Genomic DNA, 15,378 nt, shown 5'->3' with positions numbered 1-15,378 from the left:
AAAATGTGTTACCCAGATGTACTGCAGAGAGGTATTTTCATACAGTGAAAGTAAAACATCTTTTGGCATGCGCTTTGCATTATTTTAATTTAAAAATAATTCTAATTTCTTGCGTTAAAAATTCTTAAGCTGACCACCGTTGAACACGAGTCCCCCTAACTCTGCAAAGCAACAGATCAGAATAGAAACAAGAATTGCATAAAGTAACAACTTCGAATTTCTTTTAAACCTCCTTGACGTTAAGTTCCAAAATGTCACCTTTGCCTAAGGGAGAGAAAGGAGCACACGGCGTTATCTTCCCGCTGGAATGAGTTTGCTCAAAGTGCACCGAACTATAAGGGCGCTTGGGGAAAGCAACACCAATATGCAAACACTTGGCAGGGGAACGGATGCCCCAGAAACCTTCTCAGCAGCCCCAATTTAACCACAGCCTGCGGCTCCCAGCGTTCAGATCTGTTAGATTAATCCAAACATTCAGTTACGTATTGATAGGGCTTTCCCCTCCACACTTTGCAAAAATCTCCTGTAAAAATAAAAAGGCAAAAGGCAGGACGCCCGGACGAAAAAAAAAAAAAAAGAAGAAGAAGAAAAAGAAGGAAAGGAAAAGATACACACGAGGGTTTGGTTTCGTCGCAAAGTACTGAAGTCGTTTAATGAACTTCACATGTTTCCGATCATCACCGCAAAATATAAACACCTCGAGTTCGCCCTGTTAAACAGAAATCAGGCCGCGGCTCTGCGCGGCTCCCTGCAGGGATCGGGTAACCGGCCTTCCTTCCGACGCAGCGCCGCGAAGGCGTCTTCACAGCTCCAAGATGGATAAACTGCATAGCAGAGGCAGTGGCCCGGAGACCCCAGATAATACCTGATCCGGTCCCTCCCGGAGACTCGGTCCTCGCCGATCGAGCCTCGCAGCGCGCGCCGCGGGGGACGGATGGCGAGGGCAGGTCCGCGCAGCCCGGCCGCCGCCCGAAGCCTCCCGGCACCTCCGGTGAAACCCCGGGCGCATTCGCCTCTCGCCCCTTGCTCAACTTTCGGCTACACACAGGCGCACAAACGCCCCAGTCAAGTTTGTTTTAAGTTAATCAGTGGCATTTGCAGGGGGCGGGGCGGGGCGGGAGGGGGTGGACGGGGAACCGAGGGCCGGGCAGAAGCTTCCTCTGATTTGTTTACCAAATAGGAAAGGGAGAAATAGCCCCCAGCCCACCCCCAAAGTACTCGGCCGCTCTATCACCATAGTGGCCTCCTTGCCAATGATTACTGATTTTCTTTTTCTCTCTTTAAAATAAAGTTCTATTTTCTTTACGGACTCTGGGGGCCTCCGGAAAGGGCCGTCGGGGTGAGGGTCCTTGCAGCGCTTCTCGGCTGAGCCGCGACCGGCAGAGTGGGGCCGGCTCTCTCCCAGGGACTCAGAGCCCTGGGCTGGGGCATAAAACCTGGGTGAGTTAGCCAGAGTTTGGGGGGTGGGGGTGGGGGTCCCGGGAAGAGATGTTCCAGCCGAGGCAGACGTGTGGGCTCCGAGAAACAGAAATAAAGAGACGCAGAGCGCAGTTCTCCCGGCGGTGCCCTGAGAGGTCCGCGCTCGCGTTTGGGGAACCTGGGGCTTTGGCCGAGGCTGAGAGTTCCAGAAGTTTGTTAATAGCCCCATCCCTCCTAAAGCTCGTGACTATTGTCTTGAGGCACGTTTTAGGGACGGAAAAAGGTGTGCTTTACCAAGTGTGTTCTCTTCTCCCTCCCCCTTTCCTCAACAAAGTAAACTTTAACTTCGCATCTGAGAGGCTCGGAGAGGCAACCGTTTCCAGGCGACCCGGTGCGCGCCTCGGGGATCCGACACCCAAAAGACCGGGGCTGGGGGTGGGGACCCTCTTGGAAAATTCAAAGACAGAGGCCGTGTGGGGAGACCGACGCTGCGGTGCGAGACCGGGGCACCTTTCAGAGGCGCCCAGGTGCTCTTAACCCAAGTTAGCGTTTGGAGCACGGAGTGCCTCCGAGCAAATAAGTCCCGGTCTTGAGAAAGTAGAGGGAGCGGTGGGGCCTTGGACAGCGAAGGCCTCAGAGGCGCGCGGACAAGGTCCCCGAACTGTCCCGGGACCCGGTAGCGGGTCCTCTTTCTGCCCCCCGGCCCTCCGCCCCGCGGGTCGGACGGCCGTGCGTCCCCGGCCGAGACCAAAGCGAGCCTGGTCCTGGGGTGCCTGTCCGCAGGGGCTCCCCTCCGGCGGCAGGCCGCGTGGCCTGGAGGAAGCCTCGCCCGGGCGCTGCCCACCCGCTTTCGACCCCGGGGCTGAGCCAGCGGCCGGAGGCTTCCCGGAGCCCTAGGCACCAGGGAAAGCCAGCTTTCTGCTCTGGGGCAGTAGGTCGGGTCGAGAACGCCCCTCTCGAATTTTACAAAGAAAATATTGCAATGGCATCTCCCTCCCATCTCCCCCCAAACCCTGATTCTTGCCTCCCCGGCTTCCTGCTCCAGCTTCTCCCTCCGCTGCTTTTCCCGAGTCGCCCAGAAACGCGCGCGGTAAGGGGAAGCAGACACTTTCCCTTGGCCCAAGAATCTCGCCGGCCCCAAGGACGCCCAAAGGATAGTCCTTCGCGGCCGCTGGCGGCGGAGGGTTTCGGAGGCAGCTCCCCGGCGCCGCTTCCCCTGCGACCCCCTTCGCGGAATCCCAGGTGCCAGAGGGAAAGCCTCTTTGGGCCAACCGGGTCCCCTCGTTAGCCAACCTACAAGTTAGACTCTAGGGCCTCGGGCCCAGGGGACGTCCACGGCCCTCCCTGGAGGCTGAGCGAGACCCCAGGATCCGCGAGCGGTATCCGACCCCACCAGCAGGACGCACGCCTTCCCGCCGCCCCCTCTTCTCAAAGCAGCGGGGCGACCTCAGGCCCCGGGCCCAGCGCCGCCTCTCCCGCACAGCCGCGTGCACCAGCCCTGAACTCTGCTCTCAACGCCTCCCCGGCCCTTTCAAGTTCGTTCAAGGGGATGGCAGGAAGCGTTCCGGGATCACAGGCCCGCCGGCCCGCACATCCTGCGCGCTGGCAGGGGCGAGGATGGAAGGGCACCGGTGACTTTTCCTACCATTGTTCCCTCCCCGGCCCCGAGCAACTGCGATAAACTTCTGAAGGGCTCAATACGGCCAGATCTAGACTCGCTGATTTTGGAATGCGGCGAAAATACTGCCTACGGGATTTACTGTTTTTTTGGCTGTTGTTGTTAGCAATCAAAAGCTGGGATATGAAAAAGGACTTCCAGATTCCCAGGTCTCAGACAGAAGGGCTTGAGGCTAAACCGCCGCCCCCGCCCAACACTCACTCCGCAGCGCCCGACCAGAGGATGGGCTGGGAATAACTGGTTCTCTCCAGTTCTGCCTGCAGTTTTATGAAGTTGTTCAAATTCGAGCCGGCTCCCTGGGTGCGCCTGGGCTGTGGGGTGCCCATGCGTCCTAACACCGCTAAGCCCGCTCTCCCCGAGGCTCCATCTCTGTCTGCAGTTGACTCTCCCAGGCAGTGTTCTTCCACCGCTCAAGAGCCCTGGTTCAAGTTCCCGCCGATTCCAACGACTGGGAACCTGCTCGGGTTTCCCGCGAGACATTCCGTTCCTTAGAATGATCTTTAGAATAACAAGATCTTTAGCCTGAAGCTGCCCCGCTCTAGTAGCCAGAGCTCGAAGCCTCTCTTTTCTTAATGAGAAGCGGCCAATTAGGCATTGCTTGGAAAATCCCCGCCCCGCATTGTTCAAGAGCCATAAACTTTTATGCCTGCCCCTGGGGAAGGGGCCCGAAGCCCGCGCGCCGCCCCGCAGCCCGGCAGGGCCCCGCGGCGACCAGCGCTCGGCGGCCGGTCAAGCTCCCGCGCGGGGCGGGCGGCTGCAGCCCGCGGGGCGAGCCCGGGGCGCTGGAGCCGCGGAAGCCAAGCGCCGCGAGCGCCTCCTTACCTTGCATGTTTTCCGGCATCTGCCCCTGTTCCCCATGCGACCGAGCCAGTCCCAGAGCTTCCGTCTCCACTTTGGGCAGCATGACAAGGCGGCCGCGGGCGGGGTAGGGGGTCCGTGCCGGTCCGGAAGCCCAGCACCTGGACGCCGGCGGCACAGCTTCAACTCCGCCGGGAAGAAGGAGGGGGCGACCGGGTGGCTGCTTCCTCGCCCGCCGGCAGGAGCGCGCCTCCGCCGCCTCCGGGGCTGCCGTCAGGACCCCCGAGCCCCGTCCAGGCTTGCGGCTCCCGAGCCGCCCCCGAACCGCGAGGAGGAGGCAGCGGGCTGCAGGCGAAGACCGCGTCCGGGCGCCCCGGTCCGGCTCGGCAAGGGCGCAGCTGCCCGGGGCGCGAACGCGCTTACGGCCGAGCTCCGGGCGCGCAGCGGAGGCGGCGGCCGACCTGCTGCCGCCGCGGCGGTGCCGCTGCTCCCGGACGGCTCGGCTCGGGCAACCTGCACCCCGCCCTCCGCCGCCCAGCGCTCGGGATCCGCAGGGTCTCTCGCGCGCGCTTTCTCTGGCCTCACTCTCCTCTCCCTCCTCGCCTTTCCTCTCCTCTCCGCCCCTTGCCCGTCTCTGCTTCCCTCCCGCTCACTATCAGGCTTGGAGTTAGGAAGTTCCAGCCTCCCTCTGTCGCTTCGTCTATTCCTCTCGCCAGTCCGGGAGCAGTCCTCTCCAGCCCGGGAGGCGAGGCTGGGAAGGAGAAGGGGAGGAAGAGGAGGAGAAGGGAGGTGAGTAGGGCTGGGTAGGGGAAGAGGGGATGAGGGGTGATGACAGTGAATGGGGACGCGGGCTCCGGACTCGGGTCGGACACCAGGCGCCAGCCAATGAGGACGAGGCGCAGGCTCCCGTCCCCTCGCCTGCCCCAACCTCTTCACCCCGCCTCGCCCCCTCCCACCCCACCCAGGCCCGGGGCGGGGGATGCGCACGCGGCGGGTCTCAACAGCGAGTGAGAGGCGACCTCTGTCTGAGCGCGGCGGCCAAGGAGAAGCTCGGGCGAAGGTGTCCGCGCGCAGAGGGGAAGCCAGAGGGACGCGAGTGGGAGTGGGGGTGAGGGGGCGGCCCCCGTGTGCGCCGGGTGAGGGGCTGCAGGAGGAGTTAAACACACTTAAACAACCCAGAAATGAAAAGAAGAGCTGGCCTGCTCTTGAGGGTCTCCCGGCCTCGTTCCCCTCGGCACTCAGTCCGCGGGCCCCCGGGAGTGGCGGAGCGTCACGGTTCACCTGCTCACCGAGGGGACAGCCGTGTCGCCGGGAATCTGAACGGCTATCCCCATTTCCCCATTCTGCCCCAGTTCCTTCTCTCACTTATAAACACCCCCCCACCCCGCGCCCCACCTCGAGCCCAAGATTATCTTGGCGGCAGACTTCCTGAATTTTGGTGAACTGGGTTTCCATATAGAATGCGAAGACCAGCCTGGGCTTTCTTTTTCATTTTGCTGCCTCTTGGGCGGGACGATCCACATGAGGCCCAGAGGCCCAGCACTTTAAAAAAAGTTTTAAAGAACCATCTGTTATGCAAGCTCTTCCTCCACCAGCCCAGCCCCATCTTCAAAGTTTTCAGATCTCATCCCAACAAGATGAAAACATTTTTTTTTTTTTTTTTTCCCCAGCGTCCTGACTGCATGTGAAATGCCTCATATTCAGTGTCTGCTGTGAGACCGGGTAATTATCAGAGTCCACCCACAAGGGGGTGAATTTGAATCTCAAAGGCTCTGAATTTATTCTACTTGAATGCTATAGAGATCACACAGTCAAACCGGCCAGTCCAGTATTTGATGACTTGAAAAATACTCCCATCATTGCCATGCATAATCTACACTTTTATATGAGATGGGTCGTTCATCACCTCCCCGCGCCTGGCGATTCAGATACTGTTGCCTCTCGAAACTGATCTGTCATTTTGCTGTTTAACATGCAGCATGCAGAATCCAAGTTATTTAAATGTCAGTGTTAGTAGCATCTGCAGGTTTCATGAAAATGTTTAACCCTGGTGGGAGGGCTGCCCATTAGTTTGTAAAGGGGAGTGGGCTGAAGTTGCCAAAACTAGTGACCCTTAAGATGCTCAGATTTGGGGGACAGTCCGTCCATTTGCAGGATTTCCTATAGTTATTTTAAGTATCACTGTGAATTAAATTCAGAAAGGGGATAAAGTCTCAGGGCTCAAATCAGCGCTCGCTGCGCTTTCCTTATGGATGCAGGTGAACTTCGAGCCTCAGTTTATTACAAAGCCTTAATTTAAGAGCACCTCCGTCCCACAGCAACCAAACAGCATAGGGGGGCACTTTTGCAACGCCTTCCCAACACCAGGCTGGAGCTCTGTGGGAGGGAAGGCCCTCTGGTTGCTGGAACGGGAGGAGGAGGTTAGGAGAGCTGAAAGAAGTGGACAGAGGGTCTGACAGCACCAGGGACTTGTAGTGTGGCCTAAATCTTTGCCGGGACTTGGCGGCTGAGCCTGACCTGGCTGGAGGCAAACTTTGTGTTCATGTTCAGGGCCCAGCCTCAGCCCCAGAAGGGACCTGTTTAGGCCACACCTGACGCCTCTTCCCGTCTAGGCCAGTCTGCCCTCCCATCACACCCCCAAAGACCTGGAGCGACGGTGACAAAGGGCCAGCTGGCATCCATTTGTCTCCTCACAAAAGCGAGCGGCGATGGCGGGAGAATAGGGGCTGGGGTCAAGGTTTTAAAAATCCTCCCTTAAGAGAATCCACAGTTGAAGCTGTACTCCAGGCTGACGGCTCTGCTTAGTCAGCTGCGAGCCCAACGGGCACCGAAAGCGCACGAGGTCTCAAGCCGAGAGAAAACTTCCCTTTCCGAGAACCAAAGGAACCCCAAGCCCCCAGTGCCCCAGGACTCCAGCTCCAGGAACGGAGGAGCTCCCGAGGGCCCCAGACCTATCCAGGTCCCCGCGGGGGACGTCGAAACCCCGTCTTCGGTGGACAAGACGGGAAATCTCCCGCGGGAGAGACCGGAGAGTACAGTCACCTTTACCCCGGGCGCTCTGCGTGGGGTTTAGGGGAGCAGACGCAGAGGCGGGGGGGGGGGCAGGCCTCGGCTTCCGACCTCGCGCTCCTTACCGCCCTCCAAGTGCATCCTTCCCCCATCCTCGCCCCCCCCCCCCCGCACTTACTCTGGTCCTTTGCCCCTTCAATTCCGCTGGGCTGGGAGTCCCCACTGGAGCCCGGGACCCGTTTGCCCCGTGACCTGGGATGGGCCTGGGCGTCTCCCAGAATACCCTCGCGGAAGGAGCGCTGGGGGAGGAGGTGCCCGAGCCCGCCCGCGGTGCCGGGTCGGTTACCTGGGGATGGTTCCAGGTGGCAGAAGCCTCCGCGCGAGGCGGGAGGGCGAAGCGGACGCCAGGAGGGGAGGCAGCTGAGATGGGGATGGGGGACTGGGCCTGTGTGGTCTAAACGTCTTGGCTCGCGGTGGTCTGCGTTCACGGAGAGATACACCCACCGCCTTGGAATGATAAAGCCCCGGCAGGCGGGCCGACGCCTCCCACCCTCCTCCGGGGAAGTCTCACCTACTGCCTCTTAGCGGGAGCGCACTTAGGAATCCACCCCGGCTGCGGGGCATTTAACTAACTGGTGGGGACGCGAGGCCGGGTGAGACAGCTCCGGCTTGAGCCACCCCGCGCGTTCTCAACTCGCTCCCCGCTCCCCTGCCAACTCCTGGCAAACTTCGCACCCCTTTCCCCCCGCTTCCCCCGCTCCTCCACCTCCTTTCCTACGGGGCTGGTCTCCAGGGTCGTCCTTCCCGGTTCTGACTGTGTCTTCGAGCGTTGATTGACGGTTGCAATTACAAAGGATGATGCCTCGGGGAGGCTCCCGCAGCCTTGATGAGCCCGGGAAGCGCAGTCCCGGCATATTTTATCCAGACTCAGCGCCACGGGGCCGTGCGCCCCGTCCACCCGCGGGCAGGAGCGGAGGGGGTCTCGCGCTCCCCGCCCGCGAGGATGCGACTGCCTTGCTCTCCCGCCGCCGCCTTCCCGTGGCTCCACGCCGCGTTCCCGAGCGCGCGCCGGGCACAGCCTGCCCTTGACCTGACCTGAGAGGTGTCGGGCGGCCCCGCGCGCTTCCCGCGTGCAAAGAGGGAATGATTTTCAGGACTGGTTCAAGTTTCCTGGGCTCGGCAGACACGGGTCCCCGGAAGAACAGCGTGGAAGACCTACGTCTCCCGCCCGCCTGGGTGGGAGAAGCCTCCCACGACCCAGCACGACCCGCCCAACCCCCACGAAACTTGCAAACCTACATCCTTGGAAACAACGTCTCCAACCCCGCACGAAACTTGCAAACCTACATCCTTGGAAACAATGTCTAACACCTCCTCCATTCCTACTTTTTGGTGCTTTCGAGAAACCAGAATACTTTTCTCGTAGCACGTGCCTACCCTTTAGCCGCAGAAGAAACCTAGATTTCCCGCCCCCCCCCCCCCGAAATTCTCCACAACCAGGCCGGGATAGCCCGAGGGGAAAGAGAAACAAGTTTATCAGTCTACGGAAGCTCGGGTTCTGCCTAAGTTCTCCGCCCCTCCCACTCGAAAAGCCCATCAGAAGCCACTTTTGCTTTCCTCTGAAAATTAAGTTCAGCTAGAACTCTAGAGTTCCGCTCCTGAGCTGGAGCCGGGAAGGGGGGTGGTGCTGGGCTACCCACCCCACCCCACCCCCGCTTCTAGGCGCTCCACCCCCGCGTTCGAAGCACTTTTTTTTTTTTTTAAGAGACGTTAAATTTTAGTGCAGACATATAAATTAACAAAGAGCATCGAATTGGCTGAAGCTTGCAGAAAATAAACTGGAATAGGTGAGAAGTCGTGTCATGTTTAAAAAAAAAAAAAAATCCCTTTCTGCTGCCTGAGTAAACAGCCTGTAGTCCAGGAGGAAAAACTGCGGCCAGTCTGGACCTTCTACCCCTAGAAAGATGCCTGGTAGGGGGCGGCCAGCCAATGGCGACTGATTGACAGTCACTATGGGGGTATCTTAGTATATCAGGGCCCCGTCTTTACCAGCGAGGAAAACGCAAGGTGCCGCAGTTATCTGGGTAATCAAGACTCCTCCACACCCCTCCAAACAAACTCGCATCCTTTCCCTGAAGGACAGGTCAGGTTTTTGGAGACTTTGGCCTGTATTATCGGAATCTACAGCTCTCGGTAATAAGGCTTCCCTGTAGAACTTCTTAGACTTCATTTTCTTTGGGGCGAGTTGCCCCTGCCCAGGGGTCTAGGCGCGTCCCACCTTGGTCGAGCCGGTGCCCTTCGAGGTGAATGGGGAGATCCGGTCTGGAGAAAGGAGCCGGCTGGGAAATAACCTTGGGTAGGTGGTCCAATCTAATCTAGCTCTTCCTCTCTGTAATTGAAATGGAGATGTGAGTCAGCTCCAACTCAACACTGGAGACCCCACTCTCGGAACCACCCCTGTCCATTCTCGGGACAAACCAGAACACTGAGTGACGTTCTCGAGGACGACGCTGGCGCCTGCAGGCCACCAAGCCCTGGGTGAAACCTGCTGAACGCTCACACGGCCACTCCACTCCCCATAGCCCCTCCCGCGCCTCAGCCTGGACCGGGAACTCAGATCTGAGCACTAGGTGATTCTAGGCTGACATCCCATTGAATCTGGCCAGACTGGAAGCTTCATGAGGGAAGGGACGACGTGCCGCTCAGCTTCCGAATCCCCGGCTGTGGCCGCGCGGGGATGGACCATCGGGAGCTTCCTGCCTTAGGGAAGCCCCCGCGCAGGGTGTTCTGGTTCTTAAGATCAACATGTGCCGGACCCGCAGAACTGCGGCCGTCGAGCAATTCAGGTCCCACTTGGACAACAAAGAAAGAGTGGGTTTGGAAAGGCGGCACTCGGGGTGGTCTCGTCCCCCTGGGACTTGCCGCGCGGGCGTAGGGAGAGCGTTAGGGGCCCCGAGATGCCGCGGATCGCGCTTTTCGGAGGGTGTCAGCTCCTTTTCCAACTTGCAGACAACTTTCGTGGCTAAGAGATGGTGGCCAGCGTGCGCCGAGCCTTGGGGACGAATTCTTTCGCTTTCACCCAGGGTTTCTTGTCTGGACACTGTGGGGCGTCGCTTCGGGGACCTGGTGGCGGGTTCCGAGCAGTTTTCTTTCCAATCCTATAGACACCGCTGGAGGCGGCGGAGCTTTGGGGCCCTGAGGCTGCGGACGTCCAGAGCAAGCCTCAGCAGCATTAACTGTGAAAAACGTTAGCGCCGGGCGTGGGACCAGCATCTCCCTGCAGGAGACACACCCGGCTTTGTCAAAAGTGCTTAAAAAGGGCGGGGGAGGGGGTACTTAAACTATCTCTTTCCCTATGCCCTCCCCCCAGGAGATCTTTACTCGTTTCTTAGGAATAAAAAGTCCTCTCCAAACTCACTCATTTTGAGTGATTTCCCTGCCGTCCTCATATCACTGACTCTATAACAAGTGGATGCAGTGAATTTCCTTTTCATCCACTCAGGAGCCCCGCGAGTTGCTACCATAAGCCACAGAACTGCAAGCTCAACGTCAAACTCCAGAGATCCTTTCAGGAAATTCCAGAGTCAGAGACCAGAAGTGCCTCCACGCCTCCCCCCCCCCCCCCAATCTCTGCTCAGCTCCCAGGGCTCCAGATGGCTCCACCCCACCCATACGCCAAGCCCCAGCCCACCCTTCCAAATTCTTCGGGGTTTCCACCGCGGATTGAAGAGGAAGATACAGAGCGATTGACAAATGTCTTACTTAAGCCCAAAATGCCTTTCGGAAGAAAGTCTGAGTAGACAAACATTGTCTGTAATCATACTTTCTTTATATCAACAAGGGCAAAAAGATACTACCTTGAGGAAAAAGCATGGATTTCAGAGTCACATCCATGATTTCCATTTACAGCCCACTCTTCTGACAAACTGAGTGACCTTGGGTAAATCACTTGACCTTTCTGAGTCCATTTTTTTTCTTCATCAGTAAAGTAAGGCTAACAAAGAAAACTTTTTTCAAACAAAATAAACTTTATACACAGGTGATCGTGTCAGGAGAGCAGCCCACCACACTGTTATTAATATCAGTTCTTTTATCTTTTTCTCTTGCTCCCTAATTTCCCCCAAACCATCCTCTGTAAGGAAAACAACTAGGAAGGGAATCACTAGCCATTCTAAGGACCATTAAAAATAGATCCTTCCAGTGGGAGGTTCTTGCCAACACCACCATCTTGCAGTGTTCGACACAGTCCTCAGGACTCAATCACATTACCCGCAGATATTCAGCTTATTTGAGGTTTAAAAGTAAAGTATATCTTTTCTTACTTGTCAGTCACACAAAAACACACATAACAGAGCTTCCTCAAAGACTGAGAAAGAGGCAGCCTTTATTGATCGGTCTGGTCAATTTCAGTACACATGTTTCCCCAGGCTCAATCTCTCATACACCGGTCATATTTCAGCTCTTCCCCAGGCCCTTCCCACACACAATGCCCCCCAAACTCCTGAAGTTCCTTGAAGCCAAGTGGGTTTCTCAGAGAAGTTGTTCCAGCAAGGTGAAGAGTGAAGACATACCCTCAAATAAGTAGCTTTATCCTGAGGTAGGTTCTGGACTTGGGGAGTAAGACGTCTGACTCTTGCCCTGCATAGGGCATCCCTGGAGGTGTTTGGGGAGGTTGGGAAAACTGGCGGGAGACTGTTCCAGAGCCCCTCTCTAGCTCAGCTCAAGTTCAAGGCTGAATCCAAGATAACCCTAGACATTGTGTCTGCGTGGAGGGGTCAAGTAAAGAAAAAAAGCATGCCCAAGCCTCTGTTCTGGCTTCATCCATACATCTCTTTTGGTTTATTAAAAGAGGCATTAAAGAAATTCTTTAAGTCCCATCACAATTGAGGATCCAGGCCAGCAAAGAGAATCTGAGAAGCATTGTTTTGGAAGTGGGCAGGAGCCGGGAAGGAGACAAGGCTCCAAGGCTTAGCTTCCAGGAGGGAACTGGCTGCCTAAGCCCAGCAGCAAGAATCAGACCATGGGGCTTGGGTGACTGGTGTTCTAAACAGCACTGCAAATAAAGCTGGCTAGAGGTTAGGGCGACATAACAGGCTTTCTCACTTTCCACTGTGTGACGCTGACTTCCAGAGATCTTAAGGGCACAGAGCTTACTGGAGGTTATCAATGGAATCAAATCAGACTCCGAGAGTGCTAAGGGGACCAGATAGCAACGTTTATATCACAGTCTCAAGACAGCATGTGCACTGTGTATTACGTACCCCTAACTACACAGACAGAACTTCCTGTGGTCAGGATGCAACATTATATGGACTGTATAATATTCTTCAAAAATGCACTTAAATCGAAGAATTACATAAATTTAATACCAATCAAACATAACGTTGAGCACATTGCAAGAGGGTCAGTAAATACTCGTTACATGACATGTTTCCTACCGCACAGATTTGGCTCTTTTGCTGACACAGACAGGTACTTTATTCTCTCTCTCAAAGTCGTACTGCGTATCATTCAGTAAAATCACCCCATTTGTGAGAAAGAAAAAAGCCTAAGCCAGAAACCAAGAATCTGGACAGCATCCCAGAGCTAGTTAACTTTAGGGGAACGATCTGGTTATAACCCAAGTCAGCTGCTCTTACACCGCACAGATTATCTTGCAGGTAGGCAGAAGGAACAACGGCATCTTATTTTCACTTTTCTATATGAGCACAGACGTCTATATGCAATTTTCATGGAACCACCAGTGTGCATAAAAGAAAAATGTCATGCCATGTCTCTAGGGCCCATAGAGACAGCTTTTTAGATAAACAGAGGCACATTTCCCAGAAGAACACAAATGAGCTGACGTAGAATTCAAACCCTGACTGAGCTGTACATACACTGGGCTTAGTTTTGGGAACCTCTCCCCACTCCATCCCAACGTGCAACTTGCCATCAAAGCCACCGGGACCTCAGACCCTCCGAGCTGCACCCGTGGGTTCTCCTCACTGGGCCTGCCTGGGGCGGTCAGACCCCATCCAAGAGGCAACTGGCCTTCAGGGACCCACTGGAGGACCTGATGGCTCCACTGTCCCTCCGGGTGACGGTCTAGCCAAGAACCCCGGGAATGGCCCCCAGCACTCCCGGGAGGCTACACTGTGGAACAGACCGACCCTCAGTGCCAGCAGCCGCCTCCGGGTAACCAAGATGTTCAAAATAGGGACACCTCACAACAAACCGCGGGGCTGCAATACCCGGGGACGGGGGGAGAGAGCGTGCCTGGGCCGGGAGGGGGCGGTGGCTGCGAATGAGATCCGGAACGAGGGGTTTTTTAACCGGAAAATTCACTGTTATTTTGTCACCCCAGGATCTGGCGCCTGGAAGTGCCCGCACAGGTTTCGGGTGTCGGGGGTGGGCTCGCGGAGGCCCTGGGCTTCTCCTTCGGGGCCTTCTTGAGGCTCAGCCTCTAGCGATCCCTCCGGGGCTAGACGGACGCCCCGCCGGCTGCCGGCGCTCCGGACCCGGCGGACCCCAGACTTGCAGGTGGTCCAGCTTCACGCCCGGGACGGACCCGGCGCGGTGCTGAGTGCCGGGCGTCGGGTGAAAAATACGCTTCTTCCGCGGTAGCCGAGGCAACGCGACAGAGGCTCCTCCACCATCTCACCCGCATTCCTTCACCCTGGGCCTGCGCCGCGCCGTGGGGGTCCTCGTGTGTGGTCTCGGGAACCCCCTCGCCCTGAATTCGCATCCGCGGGCGGGTGAGTCTCCGAGCGCGCACTCGCCGCGCGCCCCCGCCTCCCCGGCCCGAGCGCGCCTCTCCCCGCGCGCCCCCGCCTCCGCGGCCCGAGCGCGCCTCTCCCCGCGCGCTCCCGCCTCCCCGGCCCGAGCGCGCCCTTGCCGCGCGCCGCCGACGCCAGCAGCGCGGTGGCCCAGCGGGGCCGCTGCCTGTAGGGACCCTTCGCCCACGCGCCCAGGCGGCTGCGCCCCGGGCAAAGATTTGCAATCGCTCTGTGTTCTCTTCCAGCTCCTTCTGTGCCCGTAGTTTCTTTTTATCAGCAGAGCAATTGATTCTCTGTTGCACTCCGCCTGCCTTCCCGGTGTTTTCTTTTTCGTAAGTACAGAACATTTTTTTTGTAACCGTTTCCTCAATTGATATACTTTAGGGTGTAGTTGGCCCATAAAAAAAGCAATCACTGCGTTCAGTGGAGTCAGCTGGTTATCAAGGGAGAAAGAGGAAAAGCCGGAGCCTTGATTTTCCTTCTTGTTCCAGCGGCGCTGGAACTCAGCGCCGATGACAGGCCTCTGCGAATTACAGGGAAATTCCATTTCGAAAGTCTAAGAAAGTGCTACAAGAAAGGGCTTAGGTCCTTCAAAAACTAGTGGGAAGGAAGAAGGGCAAGATTTCCAACAGACTAATAATTACAGACCCCTGGGAATTACTTCCCATTAGTCCTTGACTTTCAGGATTAATTAAAGGTATTCTTGCTGTAACGTTAACGTTTGTGACTCGCCATTATTTTTTAAAAATGAAAATAAACTTTGTTTACTTACTCTGTTTATGAAAAGAAGACATGCTCATTATTTTGAAAAACAGTCACCCTTAACTTCTAATCCTTAACTAATGATGGTATTTTTTTGTTTGTTTTTGTTTTTGGCTCGAAAAACAAAAGTTTTCTACAATATCTGCAATGAATGAGACGTACTGTGATGTGGCTTGAAACTCCACAGATACGTGAAAGCACTTGTTAAAGTTTGATCAATGGCGACTCCATATGGTTAACTTGTTTCAAGTTGTTCAAATTTTAGTTTATTATTTCTCATTTAAAATTATCAGAAGATATTAGGGATGAAGGTGAGATATTGTACATTTTGTTTTCTGGCTGTTTTAGGCTAATAGGATGACATGCAAAAACAGAGGATATAATGAATATTTGAAATATGCGTTTGCCTTCTTTGAACTTCAAGAAAGATAAATGTGTGATATATATGCGGACTTACGTGCTTTTAATAAACACAATTGGAAAAGCAGTGACTTATAATAGTAAATACATCGATGAGATTAAATTACATGTATTAGTGTAGTAGCAGGATAATAAATAGATGATAAAAAGAGCAACTCCTACTTACCAATAGGTGTAAGTCCGTGCTTTAGAGATTCTTGTAAATCCCCAGTATCCGAATTAGAAGACATTGTTAATGAAATTATAGGCAGTCCTTTGGCTTAAAGCAGAAATCATTGAGCATAAGAAAAAGTGCAGCTTGTCAAATTTTGTAGCCTTGGGGAGGACACATCAGACTACAGTAACCCTTAGTGAAAGTTAAGAAAAAGCAAAAAACTAGAAACAAAAAAAATCCAAGAATCCAGAAAGTTACAAGCAAGTATTTCCCTGGACTCTGTACTTTTTCCAGCATTAGTGACCTGCTGTAAACAATGTATCCAGTTTCATGATGGTTTCTAATCAGAGGAATGGAAACTTTCGATAGGCTTGGACTAA

The 15,378-nt window shown here is 55.5% G+C and overlaps 1 protein-coding gene across 1 annotated transcript in view; it reads right to left on the bottom strand.

The window, feature by feature from the left end:
* NR5A2 (nuclear receptor subfamily 5 group A member 2) overlaps positions 1-15,074 on the bottom strand; it is a 125,199-nt gene extending 110,125 nt beyond the window's left edge. The window contains 3 exon segments of the mRNA XM_068538574.1: positions 3,920-4,027; positions 4,030-4,056; positions 15,011-15,074. Coding sequence (XP_068394675.1) covers positions 3,920-4,027; positions 4,030-4,056; positions 15,011-15,074 — 199 coding nt within the window.
* Positions 15,075-15,378: the final 304 nt, after the last annotated feature.

The sequence above is a fragment of the Eschrichtius robustus genome, chromosome 3, assembly GCF_028021215.1.
Source record: "Eschrichtius robustus isolate mEscRob2 chromosome 3, mEscRob2.pri, whole genome shotgun sequence".
In the NCBI taxonomy this organism is placed as follows: Eukaryota; Metazoa; Chordata; class Mammalia; order Artiodactyla; family Eschrichtiidae; genus Eschrichtius; species Eschrichtius robustus.
Note: the sequence above shows the minus strand (reverse complement) of the source record. Positions and strands in the feature narration are given on the sequence as shown.